Here is a 27823-nt window from a genome sequence, read left to right on the forward strand (position 1 = left end):
TGTTGATGTCATTTCTATATAATGGAAAGCAGCACCGATCTAATATCAGGTGGAGATCCCATCCTAATATGGGAAATGTCAGCGTAGGTCTCAGAGATGGAAAAATAAAAAACAATAACAAGATTTTTCGACACCATGAACAGCTGTCTATAAAATAGGAAAAAAGCTACGTTCCAATGCCACTCTTATATTCTACAACTTTATGGCCGTAAATGACACGTAGTAATCATAACGTTAACAGAGAATAAATATCCTTAATCAAACCTTATTAAATAAGAAATTACAGAGTAACAGAAACATTACTAAATTCTGACAATCCAATGAAAATTAAACCCAAAAGAGTGACTACCACACAGAAGTTTGGAGGAGGACGTCACCAAGTAACTCACGGTACAATGACAAAAAGAGGCTGCAAGGATAATATAGGGAATTCAGATAAATAAATTGAAGTATAAACCACAGCATATGTGCACGTGCGTGTGTGTGTGTGTGAGAGAGAGAGAGAGAGAGATCACCGTGTCTACACTAACTGGTTTCGCATCCTCTAAAAGAATCTCTGTTATTGTTCCAGATTGATCAGCCTGGTGAGAAAAATTGAAGATTAGCAGCCTTTGGTCTCAAGGTGGAATGCAACATAGTCTCAAATACCAATGGGGAAAAAAGGGCCCAATAATCAATTATATTAGCACAACAATGCATAGGTGAAAATTAAGGTTACTTGAGCAATTTCCTTCAAGAAAATGTTTCTCTAATCAAAACAACAGTTAATCCATAACGAAGAATGGTACGGGCTTTGGGTCATCTGCAATACACAAGGGGCTTTGATTGTAGGCTTCTCTCCCTTCTATAGATGGGGAACAAACGCAGTGGCTGAGGTCTGAGCTCTATTAGATGGAGACAAAGCTTGCATAAGGTTGAAACTGGACAGAGTAGAGGTTGAGACAGACTCACAGCTTTCTAGTACAGTTAACAGGGCTGTAAGGGACGATTGGGAAAGAATTTTATTGCTAGCAAGACTTGTTTCTATCTGTTAAACACATTTGTGGAGAAGTTAATCAAGATGCTAATCTATTGGCAAAACAGGATACAAGAGGGTTCTTGTCAGGCTCAAGAGACATTATAATGATCCTTAGAATTGATAGAGCTGGACTGCCTGTGCTATGTTGTAAATGACAGGTCTTAACAAGAGTGCACAGTCTGTACTCAGTTCTATACCAATTTTGTTCTAGCTTTCACATTTTGATTTGGGCTTTTATTTTTTTGTATATTCTAGGCGTGAATTTGTAACCACAGTATTTCTCCGTCACAAGTGAGAGTTTATCGATAAATTTGGGGCTATCTTCTTAATAAAAAAAAAACAAAGAAACCATCTAGAAATGAACTAGTAAGAGGGGCCAGTAAAGACAAGAATGGAAGATTTTTTAGGAATCAACCCGCTCAGGTTTGAACAATAACCCCAAGGGATTGGCCCAAGTGGTGAAGGCCTTGATCTTGGGGTATCACTCCTTTCAAGGTCCAATGTTCAACACCTCATGGATGCAAACAATCCTTTGAGGCCACACCCTTTGGTGAAAAGCCAGCGATTTAACTAGTTCTGTGTATGGAAACTTTTGAGGGTGCGGTGCACGGGACCGTGTTTTACTCTGCAGGGGTGGGTCCAAAGGGCCTTGGCTTGGAGAGGTTCCTGACATCAAAAAAAAAAAGGAAGGTTTGAACAATCAAGGAGGGAGCAGGTACCTCAATTTCATTCATCAGTTTCATGGCCTCAATGATGCAAATGACCTGACCTTTTTGGACTTTATCTCCTACCTGAAAATGGTTAAATATTTATAAGAGGGGTTACTGTTTTTCCCATATGGTGAATAATGTAATATGATGTAATAATGAAGTATATACACATTCAATTTTTTTTTTTTTTGGGGGGGGGGGGGGGCTTAAAGTGGTCACCAACACTGCCACTTACCTTGACAAATGGTGGTTCACCAGGTCCAGGACAACGATAGAATGTTCCAGCCATGGGGGATTTCAGTGGTGGATGAGACGAAGTGTTTGCCTTTGCAGGAGCAGGTAAGGCAGGTGCTGGTGCTGAAGCAGGAGCAGCTGACGTTGCTGGTGGAGGAGGAGACGGAAGCATTGCATAGGGTGGTAGAGGTGGTGGCATACTAGCTGGTGTAGCTGGCTGTAAAGCTTCCTTTTTTCTTATTAAGATCTCACAGTCTGACTGCTTCAGCCGCAGTTCAGCAATATCTCTTGAATCAACAAGCCTGTTAATGAAAATGATACAAACTTCAATAAGAACGATGTGTTTAATATACATTTACTGTGAAGAATACTTGCAAGAATGTGTATGTGCCAAACTCGCTTGACTTACTTGATAAGATCGGATACTTGAGACATGAATGCCGAGAATGACGATTCATCTTGAACAGTATCTTGATCAAGATGTGCCGACTCATCTTTCCCTTTTGGTGATACAACTCCAGATATCGTTGGAAGTACGGGTGCAGAATTTGAAGATTTCTCGGCCGTAAGCTAGAATTCAAGTAGCTTTAGTAGGTGCTCATAATGAATATCTTATTCAAATAAGGAATTTTTTGCTTATTGAGAACAATCTTACCTCATTAAGCTTTGCACACACCTTCCAATCCCTGTATTGCTTCCAGTTATGGCTCTGCAAGACAATTATACCTCTAAATAATAGAGTTTGCAGCAAAAAAAGTATCACACATGAACTACACATTATTAATCTTCATACAGTGTGCATTTGCATTAGTCGAAAACCTTATAGAAAACCAGATTTTAGTTTTCTTTAATTAACCAGAAAACCAAAAATCGACAGGTAGAAAGCAGACAACTGAAAATTTCAAAACTCATAAGCCGGCCACCAATTCTTCTGTAATTTTGCTCTTGCCTTCATTAGACACGATGACATGACCGCAAAGGTTCTCTCTCTCTCTCTCTCTCTCTGTGATCGAAACTATGCTGATGTATGAAACGCAAACTACATTCAATCTGCAGTCTTAAACTATGATAGATACATATATCATTCACTTGGGTAAATACTCTCTCCTCACACGTCAAGGTGGACCACTACAAAATTTTACCAGTAATGCTGACGACACATAAAGAACGCTGTTCACTACGCGTACATACTACCAGGAAAATCTGGAAAGAATCTACGAAGTAAAAGGCTTCTTATATTCATTTTTTCCAATAAAATTAAAATCGTCGACACATATATAGACAATAGTTTATATAAATTACGTATCGGAAGGGAAAAATGTATAATATAAATCATTCAACACAGCACAATATTAAATATGGACAAGAGTTTACATAAATTAAGACCAAATCAAAAACCACCTAGTAAAAACAAATAAATATTTCCACGAGTAGAACTTGAACACCAAAAAATAGTGCAAATCAATGAAAATGCCAAAGATTAAAGTCCGGGAGGATGAACATACTAGCGAAGATCCGAGTAAGACAGACGGCGTGGGACTGGACACGCGACGAAAGAAGAGCAGCTTGTGCTGGCTTTTATTCGTGGATCCGAGACGGGGAAGGGAGAAGGTTTTAGGGCAGGGCACCGTTAACGACGCCATTATGAGAGAGAGGAAATTAGAATACAGAAAACAAGAAATTAAGATAAATGTGGAAAGTGATTTCGATGGTTTCTTCGTTCTTAGCTCTCTCTAGTCTCTCTACTCAAGATGGAAAATGAAAAGCGGTGAAAACGGAACGAAAAAATAAAGGGATTTTGTAGGGGAAAGGTGGGCGATGAGATCGAAGAGACTATCTGAGAGATCCGAGAAAGAGAAAAAGAAAATGTGGGGGAGGTGTTCGATGTTTACTAGGCGGCCATCAACATCGCCCTTTTAACTAACCACAACTCAACAATGTCGTTGGGTTTCTCTACCGAAGACACGACACAAAGAAGCTGTCTCCAGAGTAACAGAGAAGAGAGAGGCTTTCCCCTTTCCCTCCATGTGTGCATCTTTGACGTGGACGACTAGGGTGGGTCCACGAACCGGGGTAAGCAAATCGAACGGCTAGCAGTTAAGTTTAGTGTACAGTTCTAAATTCTTATCCAGGATTTTGGTACACTTTCGTACCTACAATTTTGATCTGTAACATTTGGATATTTTGTTAAAAAAATAAAATAAATAATCAATATATAATAACACGTACCAATTAAAAATTATAATATTTACAGTATTAAAATATTCAAAATATCGTGTATTTTATTTTTTAAATTTATATATATTTGAGATTATTTTTTTCATCTACTCGATAATAACAAATGTATTAAAGTGTGCGAATCTCGCACACTCTATTTGAATTATTTTTTTAACACTTATATATTTTAAAAAAAAAATTACAATATTATTAAACAACACATAACCACTAAGTACAAAAAAATTTATATAAAAAAAAAGAAAAGGAGAGGGGATCCCCGGCGGGACCTAGCATTTTCCTTTCTGAAATAGTCTTATAAGTTCAAAATGACATCTCTTTCGAAAAATTCCACTTTTAAAAGGATATGACGCTTCTTTTCAATCTACAGTTACATAATTCGATACAATTTGAAGACTTGAGTATGGTGCCATTACTGCAAGTATGTTGCAGATCCTGTACTTCTGCATAATGCATGCTTAAGAACTGTATTTTGCTTCCATCTGAGAGATCTGCTTTAGATTGGATGCAGCAATGTACAAACCATTCCATTTCATTGACATGTTGCTAGAGTAGGTTTGTTTTTTTTGGGTCAGTCCTTTAACTTCCATTGGCCTCACTAAAGAACTTTCAGTTGCAAGTTCCTTACTATATGCTACTACAAGATATGCTTTTCGTTCATGACTCTTGCAGCAGTCGATTTTGTTTCTGTCTTTCTGTACAACCACCACTAAAACTGCATGCTTTAGATCCTATCTATTTGTGTTCGTTTCATCCTATCATGTTGGAATCTTATACTTTCTTGATAAGGTAGATTCTGGGTTCTTTGACTCGTGAAGATGTATTTTATGTTCATCAGAACTTGTTTTCCACTCGCTTGTATGCTCTCCTATTCATCCGCCCTGTAACAATTGACAGATATATCAGTCCCAGGAACTGGGGACAAGAGTACTTTTCTAGTCATCCGACAAAGGAAATTAAGCACATACCTGGTTTGTAATATCTTCTGGTTTTGGCCACCTGAGGGATAAACACCCCAGTTCCATTGGCATTTTTCCACAAGTTTAGAAGCCATGCAGGTACTGAATTAGTACTCTCATTTTCCCACCAATTGAAATAGCTTCCAGGTTGTAATATAGCAGGGTAAGTACAAGCTGTTAATCTGTTTGAGCTTCTTTTGGCAACAATAGAGGAGTTTCGCCGTTTGGCTTTGTGGAGATCTTCATCCTCATCTGCTGTCAAAAGCAGAATTTGCTTCCTAATATCTGCATAGAGAACATCATTCTGGTCGTGGTCGCCACCTTCGAGTTCCAGATAGTGATCTGCCTTCATGTCCATATTGAATTGGAGACTGTAATCAGAGTCCATGAAAGAGCTCTAACCGAAGAGACTTGTTTTGTTTTGTGGTAGGAAATGGTGAATTGGGTTTCTGAGGGAACTTGTTTGGGATTATTATATAGGGTGATAGCAGGGAAAGAGTACTTTGTTTGAGGTCAATTTAACCGGTGCAGAGACGTTGGATTGGTTAAATGCTTCCAAAAGAATTCAATTCTGAAAAATATGTCTATGTTTGTTCTTTAGTTCATGTACTTATCTGAAATTGGTCATTAGGATATACTTTAAGCCAAAGCCCCCTGTAAACCAAATGGATGAGAACGACTTTGAACATCGCTTTTCTCTAACATAATGACAATCTATCAAATGAACGTGGTCATATCTGCACGAGATATCATAAATTATAGCCTTCAATTCACGAATTTGGATCATTTGTGCTAAAATAATAGGTAATAAACGCCATATTAGAGTATCAAGGTGCTGATACACCACCGGAGAAGATAACTTGTAAATTGAAAGACCAAATCTCTCTCTCTCTCTCTGTATACTTGCTTTTCCAAATTATGGAACATGTTGACTGAATTAAGAGCATCAACAGAGAGCTTGACAAATGTAAGGTCAGACCTGTGCCAAGAGTTGGCTCGTCAAAACTACCGACAACGTTGACCAAAATAATCAAGCAAATAAAAGAAACATGGACCCTCAATCTGAATCCCACCATATTGCTTCAATCCAGGATGTTCCTGCTGCTATCATTTTGTCAAGATTATATACTTCAATTGCTGAACATGCACTTTTGTAGACATTAAAAAGAGAGCCATAGGTTTTAAATCACGCAATTAAAGAGTATGTAAAAGGGTGGAAGAAATGATGGAAAAATACAATGAATCATTCAGAATTACAGAAGCCAAACAAACAACAGAAATGGGCTCAAATGCATGCACAAGACAACAGAGAGTTGCACACTCACGTTTCATATAATACAAAATGACAATGTCTTAAAGAAAGAAATATACAACAATCAAATCTTATTTATGGCAAAAATACAATTTTTGCATCAACGAGCCATGCCAGGCGCAACTATAGGAGGCGTGAGTCCTTCCCTGTTCCACTTCTCTACATTGGCTTCCCAACCTTCACGCAAAAGATAACGACAAATAAGCACCAAAATGCATCATTCATCACTAATCTTAAACTTCCAATCTATATGTTTGGATATCTAATACGATGCATGTTATTTTATCGATGGAATATAAATCCATTGCACACACAAAGGGACTCGTCATCATGAAACCTACAACCGAGAATCTCTTTTATTTTTTTCAGTCAGGATTTTAGATCGAGATTCATTTCTTTCCTTTTTGGTCTTTGTTCTTGGAGTGATGGTTTAGGAAATAGATGTTATCAAGTTTTTTTTTTTTTTTTTTTTTCCAATATTGATTATGTGATTAAATCTGTTATATTTGTAAGCCGCGGCATAGAAGACATGACCACTACACCGTTGATATGATAAGATTTGATTTGCAAGAAGAATTTAATTTTAAACTTCTCTTTCAAATTGAATCCTACCATCTTAACTATATAGAGAGTGTATTTTACACCGACTTCCAATTAGAAGGACTCTTGCCACGTTGGAGATATCAAGACCTCTAGGAGCCGAGACAGAAAAGGCATGCTTGTGTTAAAAGGGAATAGAGCTTACCAATGGAGGGATCAAGCCCACGATACTGGAGTTCTCTATACTCTTGACAAAGAGAGCAAGCACAGCAGCAGCAATGAACCAACCAATCTGCACAAGGAGCCTCTGGCAGTGAGAAGAGGCCTCGCAGTTTGGACCTGTATGTACAAGCGTACAGCCATCCGCAGCCAACAGAGCCCATGGCATAGGAGATGAGGCCACCAATCAGACATGCTGCCCATTCAACAAATTAACTTCATTAATTCCCAAGTTAGTAACTTTTCAACAAGCTGAGCTTCAAATTTTAATTAGGTATTTCGACATGTTAGGCTTAATTCAACCTACCCAAAGCTACACTAACTACCCTAACTGGGGTACCCCCAGCAGTTGAGCATTAATTCATTTACCTTTAATGGAAAATAAATGTAATCATTAACTCTAGAGTATTATAAAACTTAAGCGATACTAGACTAGTTTATACTGACAATAGGTGTAAATATTTTTGCTTACATGTGGTCCCTCTATCAACAATTTCCACAATCCGGCCTACGGTGACACATGGACAGCAACATGTTATGAGACCTACAAAAGTGAACGAGAGTTAAGACATCAAGAACGGGGGGGACAATTTTGAGAGGAAGATTGTAAGGGTTAAAAAAAGAAGAATGCTATGCATCAGCCACTATTCATTCACACACCCCGTACTTATAACTTTTTCATAGGGTTTGGGAGTGCTTTTTATAGGGTGTGAGGGTGTTTTTCATAAGATGTGGGGTGGTGAATAGTGGCAGAAGAATTTTTCTAAAAAATTAATCCATGGCAGCAATTACAGTTGGATGGATCCTCAAAACAATCACAAAGTCCGGTAGACCATTGTCCCTCACGAGGCTTTGCAAATGGTGGGGCTGAAGTTGGAGGTGGTGGAGCTGATTTGGCATAGGGAGCTTCGGCTTTATTGGGATACATTGGTGCAAGAAATTATAGATACTGTGGATGTATAGGTGATGGAGGGAATTTCTGAATGCCTCTAGGTTATGGTATTGGGTCTTATAAATAGTAGGCAATGGATTGGGATTTACGTGTGTTTCTTGGCTTGAGTTAATTGCTAGGAAAATCCAGTTTTGAATCTGCAGAAGTGATTGACTAAACTTTGTTTCTATTTTATCATTTTTGAAGATTTCTTCCTTCTTCTTCTTTTTTAAAATATTTGAATTGGTTGAATAGATCACTTCAGACACATACCGTTTCCGATAAGGCTTGGATGTTTCATTCCAAAATAAGAAATTTAGATATAGAGGTGTCATTGTGTTAAAATAAAAATGCTTGATCTATTCAGATATCTTATAAAAAAAATTTACAACTTATAGGCTTATAGCTCAATATAAGATATTATAAAATTTTCTTTTGAAATAAACTAAGGCCCGATTTGGATACAAGAAGTATTTCATCTTATCTCATCGTTACAACTTTTCTCAATTCCCACACAAAATAAAATAAACAATTCAACTTTTTCAAATCCCAAAATAACAATAATATTAAAAAATAATATTCTAACAATATTTTATTCAACTTTCAACTTTCGTCTCAACTCATCTCATCTCAAACTCAACTCAATTCAACTCAACTCAACTCAACTCACTATCCAAATGTATCACGTTAAGTAGCATTAGCTTGTAAACTTTATTTTATAATAACAATATTAGAAACAGCAATGAAATTCCTCATTTCCAAAGCCATGACCCGTAAATATAGGTCAGAAGTATTGAAAGAGACGCAAGGCGAGCACTCACCCTCGTCAACCAAAAAATGGGGCTGCTTTTTTCTTTTCTTTTTTGAGGGGCTGCTCTATTCATCATCAACTAGATATACACGAAAATGTTGTTGATGATTGAGCTGTTTGAATGGAAGAGGACACCTCTAAATACCATGGGAAAAAAAAATACATATAAAAGATACAGCCAAAAACCCGTAAATGGACCAGAAGTATCGTAATTCCATTCCATTCCATTTTTTTTTTTAATTTAGGAAAAAAAGCAAATGAAAACAGCTAAAAAAAACTCATGAACCCATATGAATGCCAAAATTCCAAGCAATTTCGCTGTGACGTGATTTGATGGGCTTGTAATAACTAATTAACTAGTCGTTGAACTAGTGTTGGTTTTCAAGTCGTCTTATTATTCGAGAAATAAAATAACAAGATTTCAAATTCCGGGAATTGTAATGTGCTACAGCAATACGCACGTTGACCTTCGAAGATATCCATAACATCCTTGAATTGAATTTATTATCGGGCCAAGCAAAAGGTGAAACCCCATGTACAGAACAGAGTCGACCAGAAGGTAAATCGTTGAGAACAAAACGATTACTGTGATAGGTTCCAACGATGAGGAATAATGGCAGGATGGGAGAGCTGACCGAAAATTTCACAATCACAACTATGATGGCAGCATGCTTACTTCTACATATGAATGTTACAAAAACAAAAACAAGACCTAAAACAGTAAAACATATAGATTAAGATGCCAGGCCCTGACATCTCTCAGGGCGCATTGGTTGTGTAAAATGCAAGAAATCATCTGAGACCAGAACACCTAACAAAAAGGTAAGGATCAACAAAAAGGAATAAGTCAGATGCGAACTAGTAGCGGTTCCAGTAGGTCCTGCGTCTGAACCAGTTGTAGTCAGGTAAACCCTGGATGGGCCCCATCGCGGCAATTGCAATATCCTGCAAAACCAAGCACCGGATGAAGACAAGTCCATCACATTTTGATCAACAAACTGGTGAAAAATCTCTACGTAAAATTTTACTTATTTTCTAGATCCAGTAACTTAGGTACCTAATGGTACTTACCTGGTCCCAAATAAATCGGTTTGCAACACGTTTTACTGTGCTTGCATCAACAGCATCAATTCTGGCAAACAACTCGGCAAATGGGATTCTTCGGCCATATGTAAGTAGCTACATGCACAAGAATACCACGGAAAGCAAAATTAGTAATTGCGAATTGTAGCAGAACAGATTTCCTAATCAAATTTGAGATTTTTTTTTTTTTTAATAACCGTGGGTGTCCGGGCTAGCAATCAAATTTGAGATTTACAGTGGTTACTTCTAATCTGAAACATACAGAAACCACATATATCACCTTCTCTTTTTTGCCAAGCACATACATAACACCTGATATAAACCCGTGGGAATGTGATTTACTTGAACCCACAATCAATTTGAAAACTCGTCCAAGAAAGCCAAAATAAGCCAATGGAAAATTTAGACCCGTTGAGGAACTCGTTTCAAGAACCGGTCCATGTTGGTGCCCATCAACACCTTTCCAAACTATCATCCTAGTAGCCATTAAATCATAGAGAGATCTCATCTTTCAAAGCAAGAAATAATATGCACGTTGAACTAAGGAAGCACACAGTGAAGGGATAAGAGTGACCTGCTGAAGTTAATCAGCTGGTCAAATGATATTGGTTCAAACCAGCTCGACGGTAGTGACTGCATGAAATATTTCTTTCTCTGCTTGCAGTTTTTTAATACTAACTCATATACAATAGATTAAAAAGGATATACAACAGTAAACTAAATGAATCATTTCTTCTCTCTTATCATTTCAATAAGGAGAGAAGTTGCACCTGGCGCCCAATATCTTCAGCTACAGAACTCGTTCCATCGATGTGAAGCAGCAGAGAAGATTTCAACTGCAATAAAAGACACCGGTAAGCAACAATAACTACAAGAATGATTTTACCAAATTCCACAAAATCACGTAGATGAGACTGTTTGTGAACATAATCTTGGACAAAGAACAATAGAAAATTTGTCAACTGCCATATCGAAAAAATAATACCATTTCAAAATATCAGTATCGCACCCCATCTCATTGTCATCCTCAAGGAATTGAAGCTTCTTTCAACCAACGTTTAATTTGAACAAACAAGAAACAAAAAAATGCACTATGAAATGGCTTTTCACATTCACAAGAACAATTTGATTTCAAAAATAGCTATGTATCTGATAAAAATGTCCAGCTAAGATTATTAGTCACAGTACTAAGCTCATTCTTAGAGCTTGGCCTGGTTCAGATAAAATAATAATAATATCTGAAGTAACCATGTATCTGATATCAATTTAAAATGAAAGCATTGGTGGGTACCTGATTACGCGCACGAATAACATCTTGTTCCAGAACTCGACAACACAACTTGGTGGTCTCATACATTATTGCATATGCTAAATCATCTAAACAATCCGGCTGAAATAACAAGACAACAAATTCATCACAAATAAATGAAGTTACAATAAAACTAATGGCACCATGTCCAAGTTTTTTCATCAAAAAAGGAGGAAATGAAGATAAAAAAGGTATCCACATTTTACATTTTATTCTGTAAATGACAAAAATGTTTGATGGCTTCAACAATGTTTAGGGATCTCACCTTAGCAACAGCATAAACACCAAATAGCCCAGTGTCTTTATAGTTGGTGTTAAAAGACATCATGCTTTCTGCGATTTCATTTATGGCAATCCTCTGTGCCAAGTCAGAACTGTATACAGATTTTCATTTTATCAATGGATGTGCTTAAAAGAGAAAATGCCTTACTGAAGAACGAAACCCGATATGCCACAAAGGTAAGTAGTTCTGAAAATAACTCACCCCATGTGCTTTCCACCACTAGCACTTTTATTCCATGAACCCAGCATAGCCTGCATTACCATCAGAGCAACAGAATCGGGATCTGTCCAAGATGCTCCATTAAAAGCAACCACAAATTGTGCCACGGGGACATCATCATCAATTATTCTAACCTGGTTTTTACAACGTCAACAAAATTTATTCTATCATACACAGCCATAAAAGATATTATAAAGTAATCAATTTATCTCCCCACCTCAGAACCAGTAAAAGCTGCTGGCTCTTTTGCAACTAACTGAGTAGCTGTGGTTGGGTCTGACGATAACTTTGTGAACAATTTTTTTACTTGCTCAACAATGTCCTCATGCTTCACAGCTCCAGAAGCAGCAATGACCTGAGATATAGGTCCCAAAAAACCTCCATGACAATCCCTTCCCAAAGCAAGTCTTGCATATTGATGAAAAATGCAATAAAACTAAACACAATATGACATATTCACCAATTCCTCCGATCCACTATACACAAACAAAAAATTAAGAAACTCGTTATTTTTGCCTACCATTCTGGGTGCCGTGTAGTGCGTTTGTATATAGTTCTGGAGATGATCTTTTGTAATTGTCCTAATATTCTGAGCAGGTCCAAGAATAGTTCGACCCAAAGGAGTGTACTGAAAAGCCGTTGCATGCAAATGGTCAAAAATGACTTCCTCAGTTTGCCCCTCAACCTACAGCATGGACATGAGATAAAAACTTAAAACACACAAAGCAAGATAGCAAAACCTATAAGCAAGTTTGCTATAACCTTAACAAAACATTATAAGCAACGAATGAGGGCAAACATCTCCACCAAAGAAAAATAAAACACCAGTACTTCCACATCAGTTGAATAATACATGAAACAGTCTGTGTTAGATTATTGACTCGGAAAGGGCACTAGTAGTATTTCTCATTTATCACACATGCTACTGATTTAGCACAGAAGAGACACTTCACACTTCATAAAAGTAATCGAGATGTGATACCCCATATGATAACGATAAGGGTAGGTCGTGTATGGGATCCCACATTGCTTGGGAAAGAGAAGTTCTTGCTCTTTTTATAATGTTCCAATGAGGCTCCAATTGTATCATTAACTAGTCAAGTATATGTCATGTGGTTTTGACCTTTTATTGGGACGTTACAAATAGTATCAGAGTCTATCCCAACTAGAAATGTAGGATTTGAGCCGTGCCACCTATGATAGACTGGCCCGATGAGGACGTCGGAAATTTAAGAGATGAGATTGTGATACCTCATATGATAAGGATAAGGGTAGGTGGTGTATGAGATTCCACATTACTTGGGAACGAGAAGTTCTTACTCCTTATAATGTTCCAATGAGGTTCCAATTATATCATTGATTAATCATTTTGGAGTATAGGCCATGTGGTTTGGACTTTCCATTGAGGCATTACAAGAGAAGAGAAGGGCAACAGGATAAAGTGTAAATTGTATCTCAAAATTCCATGCTTGTATAACGTTAAATGTACATTTATATTCAGCATCCACTTGTGTAAGGGCAAGGCAGGGCAGTAAATGATCACCTACGAGTTTTCGTCACTTATCTTTCTTATTGTGCTAAGAAAGTTATGTCATTGTTTCCTATAAACCTATGTCTAGGGCATTCAGCTCAAAGACTGCTCTAAAAGCAACAAAGAAGATCCTCAAACTAAACATAGCATAAATGTTGATGGGGATTTACTCATACTATGAAAAAAAGGAACAAAGTAATCATGACTTTTAAGATCCAACATAGTAAAATAGTATGAAGCACACATTTGCAGGAAGGGAGAAAGAAGTGGAAATGAGAAACATTTTTTTTATAAGTTTACAATTATATTGAATAATGATAGGCATAGCCCGAGTACACAAGATGATATACAAAGATACACCATATCTATGTTGAAGCAATAGAGATAAGAAAGTCATGAAAGTCGAGGCCATTAAAGTCTATAGCTATATAGCTATGGCCCACGTACATAGAGTTCTAGTAAACAAAGCTCTTAATTCCTCTATTGTGCGCTCCTTGTCTTCAAACGTCTGTTCATTGCGCTCCTGCCATAGACACCACAAAATACATATTGAAACCATCTTCCACACAACTTTGATTTGTTGAATGCCTCTCAAATTTGTCCAGCTTGTCAATAGTGTAGCCACTGTAGCAGGTATAACCCAAGCTACTTCTAATTTGCTGAACACTTCATTCCATAACACTCTAGCAATCTCACAATGTAGAAATAGATGATCCACCATCTCCCCAACTTTCTTACACATGCAGTACCAATCCATTATAATCACCCTGTATTTCCTCAAGTTATCTGTTGTCAGGATCTTACCCAGGGAAGCTGTCCACGTGAAAAATGCCGCTTTAAGAGGGGCCTTATGTCGCCAAATCATTCTCCATGGGAACCGATTATTCGGTGAGTGTGTGAGTGACTTATAGAAAGAGCGAACCAAGAATTTACCTTTACTTGCAGGTATCCACCACAACACATCAGCTCGTTGGTTGCTTGGTTTTATGGAATACATTAGGCTGAAAAAATCCTCAAAGCTGCCCACTTCCCAATCTTGGGCCACCCTACTGAAATTGATGTTCCATTGGACTTGTTCCCCCAATATCACCATGAGATCAGCCACTAAAGCTTTTTCACATGTCACCCGAAACACAGAAGGAATATTTCCTTTAAAGCACTATTTCCACAACATATGTCACTCCAGAATTTAATCTTAGTGCCCTCGCCCAAAACAAGTCTTGTATGTCGAGTAACGACCCCCCCCCCAATCCTCGTCTAATGTGCTTCCAAACTCCCACTCCATGAGCCCCACCCACCTCTCTAGTACACCAACCCCTCCCCCCCCCCCCCAAAAAAAAAAAAACCTCTGTATTTGGACTCAATCACCGACTTCCATAGTGCATCTGGTTCCATATTATATTTCCACAACCATTTTCCAAGTAACGTCTGATAAAAAACTCTCATATTTCTAATACCCAACTCACCAGAGGAGATTGGGGAGCATACCTTGTCCCAATTGACTAGATGGAATTTGAATTCATCTCTCAGTCCACTCCACAAGAAATCATGCTGAAGTTTTTCAATCCAGGATGCCACACTTGCAAGAATAGGGAATAGAGACAGGAAGTAAGTAGGTAAATTTTTTTTGCTAAGTAAAAGGTAAATTTTATTGATACGAATGAATAGACATAGCCCGTGTATACAGAGATTATACAAAAGAACACCTAAAATACATTCTAGGAACGATAGATTAAGGACAAGTCATGAGCTTTGTTCCCACTCCACAAGAAATCATGCTGAAGTTTTTCAATCCGGGATGCCACACTTGTAGGAATAGGGAATAGAGACAGGAAGTAAGAAGGTAAATTAGACAGCGTACTCTTAATTAAGGTAATCATGCCACCCTTTGACGAATATAGTCTCTTCCAGCCGGCCAATCTCCACTCTATCTTCTCGATCACCGTGCCCCATATTGGAATAGCTCTAGAGGCAGTCCCCAACAGGAGGCCAACGTATTCCATGGGGAGAGAGGCAACCTTACATCCCAACGTGCTAGCCAATTGCCTTATATTGTTAACACTTACAACTGACACCATTTCTTATTTGTCAAAATTCACTTTCAAACTGGACGCTGTTTCAAAACAAAGTAGGAGGGCCTTCAGTGCCTGAACCTGGTTTTGGTATACCTCGCAAAAGATTAGTGCATCATCTGTGAACAACAAATGATAAATGTTAATAGTACCCTATTGGGGCCACCAATTGGAAAACCCATCGTAAAGACATTAATAAACTAATGCCGAAATCATTCTACTAAGCGCCTCCATGACAAGGACAAAAAGAAGAGGAGAGAACGGGTCCCCTTGTCTTAAACCTCCGGTGCTACTAAAAAAACCCTCTGGACTGCCATTTGTCAAAACTGAAAATTTCGCCGTTGATATAACCATTTGATCCAAGACCGCCATCTCTCTCCAAATCCACACCTCCCACGTAGGTATAGTAAGAAGTCTCAGTTAGCATGCTCATAGGCCTTCTCCATATACAACTTGCAAAAGATCCCTGCAATGCTAGCTTTTAGTCTAAAGGGGCATGTGGGAAATAAAATTGCAATCTTCTTCCCCCATTATTCAGTAAGTGAATCACATTATGCCGTTGAAAAACTAACATCAACCAATTTGTGCACTTAATAGGCATGGGAATGATAACCATTAAAGAAGATGAAAAAAAAAAGAGCCTTAACCTACAAATTCTGTGTTAAAATACAACTTTTTTTTTTAAACAACTAACTAACTCTTCCAATTTAAAAACTCACTAATAGTTATATTCTTAACCTAACAACCTATATCATGTGCAATGTGCACGTAATTACCAATGCATAAATTCGTGGTTAACAATTCCATCATCACGCGTGAACTATAATAACTTCGTATTAGTGCCCAAATGCAAGACTTGGACCCGGGATTCGAAACCAAGCCATTAGCTGAAAATTTTAACCTCGTACGTAACAATCACAAAAAAAAAAAAAAAAAAAGAGAGTTTGACCCTGTTATATTAACAATAAAATACCTATCAAACAAACGAAACCACACTCGCCGAACTGTAACAAACACTCACCAATTAAAAAGCTTCAAAATTTCTGTAGCCAAAAAAAAAATGCTTCAGAATTTTACTTACTCTCACCCACAAACAGTCAAAACTAATAAACAAAGTCCAATAAATGCATCCCATTGAATCCAATCAAATCCCTAACTTACCTCCTCCATTTCCCGGAGAATCACGTCGCGCTCGCGGCTAATGCGGTTCTCGTCGAACTTGGAGTTCTGCAATATATCGGCCAGGATGTCGAGCGCCTTGGGCACGTCTTTCTCCATGACCCTGGCGTAGTAGGTGGTCTGCTCCCTCGACGTGTACGCGTTAAGATGTCCCCCCGTGTTCTCGATCTCCTCCTCCAATGCCCTGGCCGTCCTCTTCTCCGTGCCCTTGAATATCATGTGCTCCAGGAAATGTGCGGTACCGTTGGTCTCGTCGGTCTCGAACCTCGACCCGGCGTTGATCCAGACACCGACGGTGGCGGTGCGGGCTGCGAGGTTGGACTCAGTGGCGACACGGAGGCCGTTGGGGAGGGTGGTCACGCGGGTCTCCGGGGCGGAGAGGATCCGGGTATGGTCGGCAACGACCGGGTGGGGCGACCCGTACTTGAGGAAGCGTGGGTCCGGATTCTCGAGCTCCTTGATCTTGGATTTAACAGCTTCTGCGAGACGGTCGTAGACCATGGCGCTTGGGGGAGGAGGGGAGGGGGGTGGGGGTGATGGCGTGGCAATAGCCGGAGAAGTCGAAGCCGATCGGACGGTGTTGGCGAAGGCGGACGTGGCCACCCTGTGGGAGCGACGAGATAGGGCTAGAAGATGCTTGATCGCCATCTCTGGCTCACTGTCTAGGGTTTGACAGAACGGGGAAGAAGTGAGGAGCTGCCTTCGATTCTAGAGGAACTGAGAGCTGGTCTCCCCGTAGATATACCGTATACGGAATGAAAATTTATTTACATCAGCCGCTGTATAGCGCTGCACACCGTGTTGGGGAGAAAAAGAAAAAATAAAAAAAAATAAAAATCACTTTAAGTGTGTGAAGAATGCGACTGATGAATGGGGTGAGCTTGTGGGACTAATCCCTACAGAGACATTTTTTCTTTATAGAAATATAATAGAAATAATTTTCAAAATATAAAATCATTGTAATTTTTTCTATGGTTTTAGATATACTGTGTCTATTATAATGTAAAATGAAATCCTATATTAGGCGGCCGACATATTTACACTGTCGACCCAAAACATAAAGCCCGTTTTCTGCACCCAACCCAAATACAAAACCCTTAATGGATCAGTCCAAGATTGGAAACCCTAACGGGGTTGCTGCGTATAAAACCTAATGCTACTGAATCGGGATTCCTAGTGAGCGAGAGAGAGAGAGAGAGCCAACTTCGTCGCCCCCAAGCGATTACCCTCCCTCACCTGTGCGACCCAAGCCTCTCTACCTTGTTTCATCAATGGCGACCGCGACGACTGTGAAGGACGTTTCGCCTCACGAGTTCGTGAAGGCTTACTCGGCTCATCTCAAGCGATCCGGCAAGGTATGTATATCCACCACCACACACACACACACACACACACACACACACACACATATTACTCTTACATAGCCGGCCTGTTTTTGGAGGAAAAATGGAGTAGAAGACTAGAAGCTGTAAGAAAACTAGGCTCTTATTTTTTTTAAATATTGGTAGCTGATTTATGGCTGATATGGGTTTTTGGATTTGGCCCTAATTTTTATTTTTTCTCCAAATATGAGCTGTATTACGTTGTTATGATCATATGAATAAGATTGGTTTTAATTGAAGTAACCGCGAGTCATCATATGAATAAGATTGGTTTTAATTGAAGTAACCGCGAGTCTTACTTATGATTGCTGAGTCGGGTCTGTATTTTTGGGCTTTTTGTTGGCTGGGACAACCGAGGAAAATAACAGACAATGAAGAAATTTCTTATTTTTGTGGCTTCTTTATTATAGTTGTTCAGCAAATAAATAGCTAGGTTAACATAGTGCAATGCATTCTTGTAATGCCCTCCTGTTTTTCCTAGAATTAATTGATCTAATTTAGTTTCTACTCCACTTCAATATCTATCTGCTTTTTCAATTGTAGTGTGTTGTTCCCATTCATATACGTCTATTTTATGCTCTTGTATGAGGTTTTGGTGGTTCTTGTTATATACGATCTGAAATGTTTTTTGTTTTTTAAATCAAAGTTTCGGTTGACTGTATGCCCGGGGTTTCTGGAATTATTTTTCAGTACAATTAGGATAGGTAGAAAAATTGTTGAAACGTGTATCTCAAATGCATGCTGTTTTGATGCACGATATCTAACAGCCTTTTGGCCATTCTTTGGCATGTTTCTTAATTGGAAGTTTAAGTTGTATCCTACATTGTAGTTTGGTGTGGTTGTATGCTGTTTTTATTACATGTGAACTAATTTTCCTTTTCATTCATCTTTTGTGAGCAGATGGAGCTGCCGGAGTGGGCAGATATTGTGAAGACTGCAAGGTTTAAGGAACTGGCTCCTTATGACCCTGATTGGTATTATGTGAGAGCTGGTAAGAATCGTCTCCTCACTTCTTTTATCCTGGTCTGCATCCTGAACAGTTTCTCTTATGCCCGTGGTCTGCAACGTGCTTATATATTTTTTATGTCTCCGAATCTTGTGCAGCCTCCATGGCAAGGAAGATCTACCTGAGGGGAGGTCTTGGTGTTGGTTCTTTTAGAAGGATTTATGGTGGGAGTCAGAGGAATGGAAGTCGTCCACCCCATTTCTGCAAGAGCAGTGGTTCTGTTGCTCGCCACATTCTACAACAGTTGCAGCAAATGAACATTATTGACGTTGACCCAAAGGGGTGAGCTCAACATTATTTAAACCATTTTTCTATTGCAAAGATCAAGGTGATCACACTTGGTATAGACAATGATGCGAAGACAATAGATGCTCCTTTTTATGGATAGAACACAGATTTAGTTTTTCCATCCCATCAAAGTGGAACTTTACATGCAGATATATTTCCATTATGTTGTAGAGTTAGCCCCTTATACCATTTCTCTCATCATCACCAACCTCTGCTTCATCTTTCTCCCTCCTCTAGTCTCTCTGCGTTAAATATCCGAATATAATTTCTGTGTTGTCAAAGTTCTCATGCTAAATTATGTTAGGGAATTATTCTGTTAATTTTAAATGTACTTGTAACGCTTCCCTCTTCTCCCCCTCCCCCCCCCCCCCAACAAAAAAAAAAAAAAAACCCAATGAGAAGACGTTGCTAAGCTTTCTTTTTTCATTCAACCTGCCCTTGGATGCTTCTACATTTTGCACTACGGTTTTGATCATAATCACTTGGCACATCTCCCTTGAAATGTGATATTATTTGCTGATACCTTTTTTATTTATGGCTGTTTCTTAGTGGAAGGAGAATCACCTCAACTGGTCAGCGGGACCTTGACCAAGTTGCTGGGAGGATCGTTGTTGCCCCCTGATCAATGTATTCGAGAGATCTGGTAGAGCATTGGTCTTACTATTTTAGGTTTCTACTTTTGTTGAAAAATGTGGCAACTACTACTGCGAATGTATCAAGACAACATTTTGTCCCATCTGCCAAGTGCTTTGTTAAGATAGACGTGGTTGATGTTTTGGTTTCAAATTTTGGTGCTTTGACAACCTATTTTTACTCAATTATCTATAATTTGATATGTTTAGTCTTATCATTCAAGATTTCATGCATATTTTCTTTTGAAAATTAATCCTGCATTTATTATACCTTGGAAAGCGTTTAATTTGGGAACTCAACTCTCTCTTCTCACACTAGACGTATGAGGATGAAACGAGTAAATCATAGATTAGATTAGAAGGTGAGACAACTCGGTTATCCAATCTTTAATGTTGGATTGGGGAGTTTCATTATTAACAATAATTGGAAGCATTTCTTTCACTCTATTCTCCATCAATTAATTATTTTGGCCCATAAAAAAATAATAATAATATAGTGAGCTGTGTGTCATCCTGTACACAATCTGTTTTGTGTCTTAAGATGGAAAACGTGTGATGAGAGTGAAGTTGCATCCTTTAGGCATATCCTACTACTCATCATTCTAAAACCGCACACAACGCTTGATTTTATTTTTTTCTTCTCTTTTCTTGCTAAACTAAAAGAATGCATCTACTCATCATCCATAACCCATCATGACCAATTCTGCTCAAATGATACTTATTCCGGTAAGGAATTAACGTTGTCCAAACCATAAATAAGATTTTAGCTCTGAATTCAAGACTGACGAAGGATATATAACTAACATAAGGAGGTCCATATTCCCCCTTAAAGACGATTACTATATGAAAGATAACAAAATTTTACTCATCATCTCGAGTTATGCTATTCAACATTCCACACCACACACCATATATATTTTAAGTTTTATTTTTAAAAAATTATAGACATAAACTCCACACTCCTATATACCACTTAAAAATATGTAATTTTACTTTTTTAGTCTCATACTTTTTATATTTCATACTTTCATATTTCATATGTTAAGAAATATGTATGAGGGTAAAAAAGTAAAATTACATATTTTTAAGTGGTGTGCGGGGGTGAGACTTCTGTGTAGCACACGTCTCTTTATTTTTTTATGCTAAACTAATTGAGATGTTGTATTCATCATATCCATAAACACTTGTTATGAAAAAAAAAATGTGTGGTGTGTATAATACTAAGTAGAATTATTCTTCCTAAAAAACTGAATCAATAAGTATTGAGAGAAAGCGAAGAATATATACAAATTTTTTATCTTTTTTTTTTTTTTTTTTTTTTTTTTTCTTTGGCACAAACGCCTGAGAGTTGCCATGTGAATGAACGGGGCTGATCATTTATCGATCTTTGCTAATAATATTGTATTGCCATCGTCCCATTTATTACTTTTTTAAATAAGAGAAGGACAGGGGTAATAGAAAGAATCTCACACAAGGGCATCAAAATTGCAACTAAATTGGTTGCTTCATATACAAACTTGAAAAAAGAAAGAAAGAATATGATTATTTAGTAACTGATGACAATAAAACTATATTGTACGTTAATCTTGGTAAGTGTAGGTACTGAGCTCATCCCATGACAGACAGCACTTGATCTTCTTTTGTTGTGGTATGTGGAACTTTGGTTCTCTAGGTACAGTTGGATGCTTCATCGATCTTAACAAACAAAAACGAAAAAAAATAAAAAAACAATATGAGAGACACCATCCAATCTATATTGTTTATTACAAGGGGGAGAGAGAACACAAGGATTTTAATAGCTCCCTTTAGACCTGAAAATGCAGCATATATTGGATGTAAATATTTGAAAGTTGAAAGTTGAATATGACTTATATTTATTAACTCTTACTTCCTAAAGGTTGCATCCAGAGAGTAAAAAGAGGATCATAGCAATTGTATTTTTGGTTAAGCTATTACTACAATGAATGATTTGGCATCATGTTTTGTATATAGCAAAGTACCTTAACCAGATTCAGCTAGAGTGGCATCTCGAAATAATGTAGCGCACACATCAAGAAGTGCCGAAGATAAAGAAGATGATCAAAAGAAGCTCTTATGGAACCAGATGAATAAAACTAGATCACCTTTTACCTTCTGGGAATGAAGGGTCTGTCAAAATAGGGCATAGGCTGTGCTTTAGGAACGAGCTCCTTTCTCAACCTTCTTATTTCTTCTTCTTCTGCCATCTGCAAGAGTGATACGAACACATACATTTTAGATGTATAATATAAATTTCGTGATATGGGCTTGACATTTGACAACCATTCCATATCATCTACCTTCTGCCGTCTTTCTCTTTCCATCTTGTATTGCTCAATCAGGCTCATCTTCTCTGCTACCTAGTTATGCACATACAGCGGCAAGAGCATGTATAATCAGGCTAACAAGAACACATGTATAATTAATGGGTAATGCATACTCAAACTCATACTCAGGCGAAGCTTTCGGAATGTTTGTTAGCTAATTGAAGAAGATAACGCAGAGTAGGATAGAAACAGCATAACAATGCATATGCTAACTAATTGAAATCATATAGAAAAGCACCTGATGGTCAAACTCAGCACGTTCTACTGCTCGCAGATCACTGTAAAGCTTCAAGTCTACTGGCCTTGTGTTCTCCTTCACTGGAGGCTTTATCAAGCACTGAGATAACCAGCACCAAACCAATGTAAATAAAGATCATAAAGAACACAACCCCCTTGACTGCATATATGCTGGTAAGCCAAAAACCTATTAAGTTCTTTTTCATTTTAATATCAGTCAAGTACCTGAACTATTATGATAGCACTCATAATAAAACTCAAGATCAAGATCATGATTACATGAGATTTTTTCGTGATTTTGAACATTGGTCGGCAAACTACATCCAGAAATTACGGTGCTTAACATTGAAACCAGGTAGTCCAGAAAACCTATTAGCTGTTTCCAAAACGGCCTCACCTCTGGTTCATCCGTTGTCCATGGTAGACCTTGTGCAATTGGTATCCGTTGCCTCTCCTCCTCCGTCACCATTTCTTGTAACTTCTTCATAAATTCCTCCTCCTTCAGTCTTCCTCTTTGCTACAATGCAATTCAATTACCAAAGTTACAAGCAGAAGCAATGAAGGTTAGGTTGCAGTTTTCACAATCAATTCACTTCCACTACACTCACCTCTGTCCTTAGCTTGAACGGTTTTTGGCTGGTGACCTTGAGCTGCTTCTTCTTCCATCTACTTCCACCCATTGTACCAGAAGATTCAGAGCTCTGAAATTCAAAAAGAAGAATATTGCATTATCAAGTGAAAAAAATTTACCTCCTTCCAATAGTCTAAACAAAAATCAATAAATCTTACATTTCTTCGATTCCGACGGCCCCCATTAGAATTCCTGCCTGAAATGCTGAAGCACCAAAAGATCCCAAAGCAAACCAAATCAGAACACTAGTAATGGAACTCAAAATAGTCAAATTTAAAGCTAAATAAAATAAACCAAGCTATTTCTACCCACCTTCCTTGGCTACTATCCCACGAAGATGAAACTGAAAACCGCGAATCTAAACCAAGATTCTCTGATGTCAAGAACATCTCTGATGGACAGAAAGAAGAAGACGAAACCCGTGTCTCAGGAACCTTCGGAGCCTGCAATCCTGGTAAAGCCCATTTCATTGCCTTTTTCTCAGTCTCTTCTGCTTCTTTCTCATCCTTCTCATCCGAGTCCTTCGAACTTGGTATTGAAAGAAGCTTCTCGAAGGCCTTCACCAAATGCTTCACCTTGCCAGACCCAGATTCAGGCACACTTTTCCTTGCTTCTTCCAACAACTTGTCCCTCCTTCTCTTAGCCGATGAACTACCTACTTGACCGTCTGGCTCATTCCCCGAAAAGATATCATTTTCATCCTCCTGCCCTTCATGCTCATCTACTGTTTTCAGATCTTGGAGCATCAAGCCCTTCTCTATTTCCTCTTCAAGTTCAGTCTCAGCTCTATCAGAAGCCTGCAACTGATCCGATTCCCCAATCTCTTTGCTTCGAGCCTTGAAAAACTCTTCCTGGGATGCCCTCAGATTCTCATAGGCCATACACAAACACTTCGTGATATTACCGCCACCAGCCTTCTCTTTGCACTTACACTCGAACTTCGACCCCAAATTCTCCTTCTTAGAATTCTTTTTCGCCACCACGAACTTTCTCTCCCGAATCTTGTTACGTGGAGAGTATGGGACCGGATTTGGGTTCTTCGCTGCTGATTTTTTCGCCTTCGCTGACTTGATAATTGGGGAGCTAGCGGATCTAGGACCAGGGCTTGAATGAGAGACATTGGGATTCAAATTCTCCACAAGCTTGGGATTTTCTTGAATCTTTGATCGAGGCCCATGTGGTTCTTTCACTGGTGTCCCCGCCCCGGAGTTCTTACCGATCAAGTCCATCTGTAAGTGACCGGAAAAACGCAAAGATTCGCCGTAACAAAAAATGGGTTTTGGGGTTTTCTTGATGGGGAAAGGAGCGTTAGCGTGAAAGGGCTTGTGTTTTGAGAAGGCGGATCTTTTGGAATTGATGAAAACATTGAATGAGGAGGGTTTTAGAGGGGAGGGGAAAAATAGGAACGTTGAGATTACAGGGGCGCTCTAGTAACGGCTAGTTTTTTTTGGTAGGGCTTGTGTGTGGCGCGTTTGATGAGCCATTTGAATCTTGTTTTCATTCTTGACCGTCCGATCGCTGATCAAGATAATTCTAGCGGTGATCATCAGATCTGATTAACAACGGTTATACCAGTTGTTCTGTAACTTACACCGAATATTCATTTTTTTGTAATAGGGAAAAAAAGGAAATTGGAACGAAGGTACTCAGGTACTCCCTGATCTATGGTATGGTGCGGTGGGTTCTGTTGACTGCCCAATGAATGGTTGCCAAACGTGGACATTATTTTGAATAACCAAAGCTTCTTTTTTATTTATTTATTTTTATTTAATGACGAACACTTGGATATATTTTGAGGATCGAAGAAAAAATTGGAGTGGATTTTGATAACCATTTAGAATATCTGCACGGTGGAGAGAACTAATTTGATTGTTTTTTTCAAAAAAAAAAAAAAGATTCATTTTCCATGTTCGAGGAAGCATAAAAGGAAAAGCAATACCTTATCATATATTGGATTGGATTTTGTAATGTAATTTATGAATTGCTAAATATAAATGTTTTATCTATAAAGAGATTATATAAAAATAAATTTACAAACTGACGTGGGTTGATATAGTATATCAGATTGTAAATATATTTTTATTGTAAAGTAAATCTAATATACCATATAAAATTATATTAGATTGTGAGTTTATTTTTTATGAACTCTTTATAACTGTAACATTTCTTATGACTGTTTTCTTTATATTTAATCAAATAAAAAAATAAGGATTAGAATATTTTGACTCAATTTCTTAACTTTTTTTCACTTACAAAAATGTACGGATGATAATGGGATTTTGTCAAATTTCCGAGTCAATCTTTTATCAATCAGAATATTTTTACTCAGTTTCTTAACTTCTTTTTACTTACAAAATTGTACCAATGATAATGGGGTTTTGTCAAATTTTCGAGTCAGTCTTTTATCATTATTTATATATATATATATATTAATTATATGTATATCAAAGTTTCCATTAGATTAACATATTTGAAATCAAGAAAATATCTCATTAAGGTCAAAATAGCGATCTTTTCTTTCTTTCATCACGGGCAATAAGATCTTTCAAACTTCCTTCTTTTAACGTTTTCCACACTAATTTTAGCGTTGGATTGGAATACACTCCTCATCATTTTCTGATTTCTGAAGCAAAGGAGTCATAATTCTTAATTTTGAAGTTTCCCATTCGTACTTTACCAAACCTACCAGGTTCAATCATTACATTAATGCACATGAAATCATTCTCCCACGTGTTCCTCTACTTGTATACTCTCTGTCAGTACATTTTCTCACTAAAGTGTTATTTAGATTCGAAAATAAGTTGAGATAAGTTGTGAATAGTAGTGAGATGAATTATGAATAGTAGTGAGATTTGTGTAAAATTGATAAATAGTAATGAATAGTAATGAGATGAGTCGAGATGAGTTGCGAATACAAACCGGACATAAATAGAAAGGAACCAAACTATATTTTTTTTATTTTATTTGGTTGAAAATAGGCTTTACAAGAGAAAAGAAATCATGTTACCGTAAAATCGTTCATAAATAGTAGTAAAGTAGTTTGAGAGGGTTTCAAGGGCGAAACCCAACCATAATCACTCTATTTCACACTTCTTTTATTAATGACATAAAAATAGATACAAATATAGTAAAATCGTAAAGAAAAAAAAAATGATACAAAGGCACGGAGAAGTTGTTAACAAATAGAAATATTTCACAATGTCATTAATACGCTAAAAGTTGTGTCTTGGGGGCCAAATAATCTTATTTTGTGTACAACCTTCAAGAAAATTAGGTACATGTTACGTGGTAAGGTTTTTAAAAAAGTAAAATGCTACTCTTCCCATTAGTAGCTTCCGTTGAGGGTTATCGTTGATTTTTTTTTACTTAATAATTAAATAAATATTTTTTAATAATATTATGAATTTTTACTAAAAAAAATTTAAAAATATTAAAAAAATACATGTAAAAAAAAAAAGTAAAAAAAAACACACACACACACAAAATATACTAGCGGGAGCCTCGTGGTGGTTGTAGAGCCACCTTTAAAAAAAAAAATGATGGGGAGCCAACCATCTATGTTTAATGTGGTTCCGCCCCTGGCTAGATGCGTAGATTAGTATTTTTTGAGTAATGTTAAAAATAGTCGTGGAGTGTGTAAGTACTGTACAATCATTTAAAAAAAAAACGAGGTCTACTGTTAAAAAATTAAATTTTTTATGTGGATCTCATATTTACTTACTTTTTATAAAATAATTACAAGACACTTGCTTACTGCAAATATAATTTTTTTTTTTTAAATTCAGCAGCCGAGTAAGAAATTCTAATAATTTCCGGAGTAGAAAATGAATATATGCTATGCATCAACATGCACCACGACATGAACACAAGAGAGCACCGCGCACCGCGCACCGCGCCATCCAGGAAGGTCGCTCTAGTCACGTCTGTGTGCGCGCGCGCTCTTGCTTTACAGTTTACAGCGCATTGCTTTGCGTGGTAAACGCGTGGAGAGAAGAAAAAGAAGGAATAATCTATCAACAGCTAGCTGAAGGTGCAGTTGCTTTGCTGCTTCTGTAATCCATTCTTTTAACGTAGTTGACTCTTCCACGCTCATGTGAGCATCATGGGGTGCTCTTGTAATTTCAGTTTCGTCTTTGCAATCTATCAGTCCTTGTCCATCAACCGATTTTACAGTTCTACCCCCCTCCCCCTCCCCTCTCCCAACCTGTCGAAATGATTCCTTCCTTTTTTTTTTTTTCTCTCTCTCTCTCTCTCCAAATTTTTATCTAATTATAAATGAAATAAAATATTTAAGAGTTCGAAAAATAATATATATTTAAAAAAAAATCGTATTTTTCACTTTTTTGAGCGTTTCTGCACTAGAATTATAATTTCAGATTTCGTACTGTACTGGTCGATACAGGTACTATACTTATTTTATATTGGCTCAAATACCGGCAGTATCGGTCTCAATTTCGACCTGTACCGGCCTATATTTTGACCTGTGTTTTTTTTTCATTTTTTCATTTTTTCAAACTATAAACTTATTTTTTAACTTCTAATTTAGAATAGATTATTTATAATTTTTATATATATATATATGTATTTATATATAATTTATTTATATATAGATTATTATTTTAAAATATAATTTTTATATATATTTATATATATAATT

The 27823-nt window shown here is 37.5% G+C and overlaps 5 protein-coding genes across 9 annotated transcripts; 1 reads left to right on the top strand and 4 right to left on the bottom strand.

The window, feature by feature from the left end:
• Window positions 1-167: 167 nt before the first annotated feature.
• LOC121248352 (biotin carboxyl carrier protein of acetyl-CoA carboxylase 2, chloroplastic-like) lies at window positions 168-3969 on the bottom strand. The gene is made up of 7 exons (XM_041146806.1): window positions 3468-3969; window positions 2618-2671; window positions 2372-2532; window positions 1964-2264; window positions 1738-1809; window positions 516-581; window positions 168-409 (listed from the first exon to the last, which is right to left on the bottom strand). Exons 1-7 carry the CDS (start codon window positions 3603-3605, stop codon window positions 386-388), a joined length of 816 nt encoding a protein of 271 aa, XP_041002740.1. The 5' UTR covers window positions 3606-3969; the 3' UTR covers window positions 168-385.
• Window positions 3970-6141: 2172 nt separating this feature from the next.
• On the bottom strand, window positions 6142-8379 carry LOC121248374 (protein PLANT CADMIUM RESISTANCE 9-like). Its single transcript, XM_041146835.1, has 4 exons — window positions 8020-8379; window positions 7700-7771; window positions 7214-7423; window positions 6142-6645 (listed from the first exon to the last, which is right to left on the bottom strand). Exons 1-4 carry the CDS (start codon window positions 8153-8155, stop codon window positions 6569-6571), a joined length of 495 nt encoding a protein of 164 aa, XP_041002769.1. The 5' UTR covers window positions 8156-8379; the 3' UTR covers window positions 6142-6568.
• A 1145-nt stretch (window positions 8380-9524) lies between these two features.
• LOC121248295 (probable mitochondrial-processing peptidase subunit beta, mitochondrial) lies at window positions 9525-17372 on the bottom strand. Of its 2 annotated transcripts, XR_005937418.1 has the most exons (10): window positions 16628-17372; window positions 12384-12548; window positions 12081-12218; window positions 11846-11997; window positions 11627-11735; window positions 11344-11442; window positions 10823-10888; window positions 10333-10528; window positions 10041-10148; window positions 9881-9914 (listed from the first exon to the last, which is right to left on the bottom strand). XR_005937418.1 is itself a non-coding variant. In XM_041146714.1 (9 exons), exons 1-9 carry the CDS (start codon window positions 17291-17293, stop codon window positions 9828-9830), a joined length of 1590 nt encoding a protein of 529 aa, XP_041002648.1. In that variant the 5' UTR covers window positions 17294-17372; the 3' UTR covers window positions 9525-9827. The 2 variants fall into 2 exon arrangements, 1 of the variants encoding a protein (XP_041002648.1); XM_041146714.1 differs by lacking the exon at window positions 10333-10528 and having other exon boundaries at window positions 9525-9914.
• Window positions 17373-17715: 343 nt separating this feature from the next.
• LOC121248381 (40S ribosomal protein S19-3) lies at window positions 17716-20166 on the top strand. Its single transcript, XM_041146842.1, has 4 exons — window positions 17716-18000; window positions 18928-19018; window positions 19132-19315; window positions 19871-20166. Exons 1-4 carry the CDS (start codon window positions 17917-17919, stop codon window positions 19941-19943), a joined length of 432 nt encoding a protein of 143 aa, XP_041002776.1. The 5' UTR covers window positions 17716-17916; the 3' UTR covers window positions 19944-20166.
• Window positions 20167-21428: 1262 nt separating this feature from the next.
• LOC121248299 (protein WVD2-like 4) lies at window positions 21429-24537 on the bottom strand. 4 transcript variants are annotated; one of them, XM_041146721.1, is made up of 8 exons: window positions 23479-24537; window positions 23325-23370; window positions 23144-23236; window positions 22933-23052; window positions 22537-22635; window positions 22272-22331; window positions 22084-22178; window positions 21429-21648 (listed from the first exon to the last, which is right to left on the bottom strand). In XM_041146721.1, exons 1-8 carry the CDS (start codon window positions 24393-24395, stop codon window positions 21534-21536), a joined length of 1545 nt encoding a protein of 514 aa, XP_041002655.1. In that variant the 5' UTR covers window positions 24396-24537; the 3' UTR covers window positions 21429-21533. The 4 variants fall into 4 exon arrangements, with proteins under 4 accessions (XP_041002655.1, XP_041002656.1, XP_041002658.1 ...); XM_041146722.1 differs by having other exon boundaries at window positions 21429-21764; XM_041146724.1 differs by having other exon boundaries at window positions 22077-22178.
• Window positions 24538-27823: the final 3286 nt, after the last annotated feature.

The sequence above is a fragment of the Juglans microcarpa x Juglans regia genome, chromosome 2D (assembly GCF_004785595.1).
Source record: "Juglans microcarpa x Juglans regia isolate MS1-56 chromosome 2D, Jm3101_v1.0, whole genome shotgun sequence".
NCBI lineage: Eukaryota > Viridiplantae > Streptophyta > Magnoliopsida > Fagales > Juglandaceae > Juglans > Juglans microcarpa x Juglans regia.

Excerpts from the sequence above, each read along its gene's own strand:
- LOC121248352 (XM_041146806.1), bottom strand. The coding sequence starts at position 3,605 with ATGGCGTCGTTAACGGTGCCCTGCCCTAAAACCTTCTCCCTTCCCCGT. Across the intron at positions 2,672-3,467 it reads TCTTACTCGGATCTTCGCTA|AGCCATAACTGGAAGCAATA; the intron begins GTATGTTCATCC and ends ATTGTCTTGCAG. Across the intron at positions 2,265-2,371 it reads CAAGTATCCGATCTTATCAA|GCTTGTTGATTCAAGAGATA; the intron begins GTAAGTCAAGCG and ends TTTCATTAACAG.
- LOC121248374 (XM_041146835.1), bottom strand. The coding sequence starts at position 8,155 with ATGTATCCCAATAAAGCCGAAGCTCCCTATGCCAAATCAGCTCCACCA. Across the intron at positions 7,772-8,019 it reads TTTTGAGGATCCATCCAACT|GTCTCATAACATGTTGCTGT; the intron begins GTAATTGCTGCC and ends TCACTTTTGTAG. Across the intron at positions 6,646-7,213 it reads TGGGCTTGATCCCTCCATTG|GTTGGGAAGCCAATGTAGAG; the intron begins GTAAGCTCTATT and ends TTTTGCGTGAAG.
- LOC121248295 (XM_041146714.1), bottom strand. The coding sequence starts at position 17,293 with ATGGCGATCAAGCATCTTCTAGCCCTATCTCGTCGCTCCCACAGGGTG. Across the intron at positions 12,219-12,383 it reads ACTACACGGCACCCAGAATG|GTCATTGCTGCTTCTGGAGC; the intron begins GTAGGCAAAAAT and ends CCTATATCTCAG. Across the intron at positions 9,915-10,040 it reads ACCGATTTATTTGGGACCAG|GATATTGCAATTGCCGCGAT; the intron begins GTAAGTACCATT and ends TTGGTTTTGCAG.
- LOC121248381 (XM_041146842.1), top strand. The coding sequence starts at position 17,917 with ATGGCGACCGCGACGACTGTGAAGGACGTTTCGCCTCACGAGTTCGTG. Across the intron at positions 19,019-19,131 it reads TTGGTATTATGTGAGAGCTG|CCTCCATGGCAAGGAAGATC; the intron begins GTAAGAATCGTC and ends AATCTTGTGCAG. Across the intron at positions 19,316-19,870 it reads ATTGACGTTGACCCAAAGGG|TGGAAGGAGAATCACCTCAA; the intron begins GTGAGCTCAACA and ends GCTGTTTCTTAG.
- LOC121248299 (XM_041146721.1), bottom strand. The coding sequence starts at position 24,395 with ATGGACTTGATCGGTAAGAACTCCGGGGCGGGGACACCAGTGAAAGAA. Across the intron at positions 23,053-23,143 it reads CGTTCAAGCTAAGGACAGAG|CAAAGAGGAAGACTGAAGGA; the intron begins GTGAGTGTAGTG and ends ATTGCATTGTAG. Across the intron at positions 22,332-22,536 it reads GTGCTGAGTTTGACCATCAG|GTAGCAGAGAAGATGAGCCT; the intron begins GTGCTTTTCTAT and ends GTGCATAACTAG.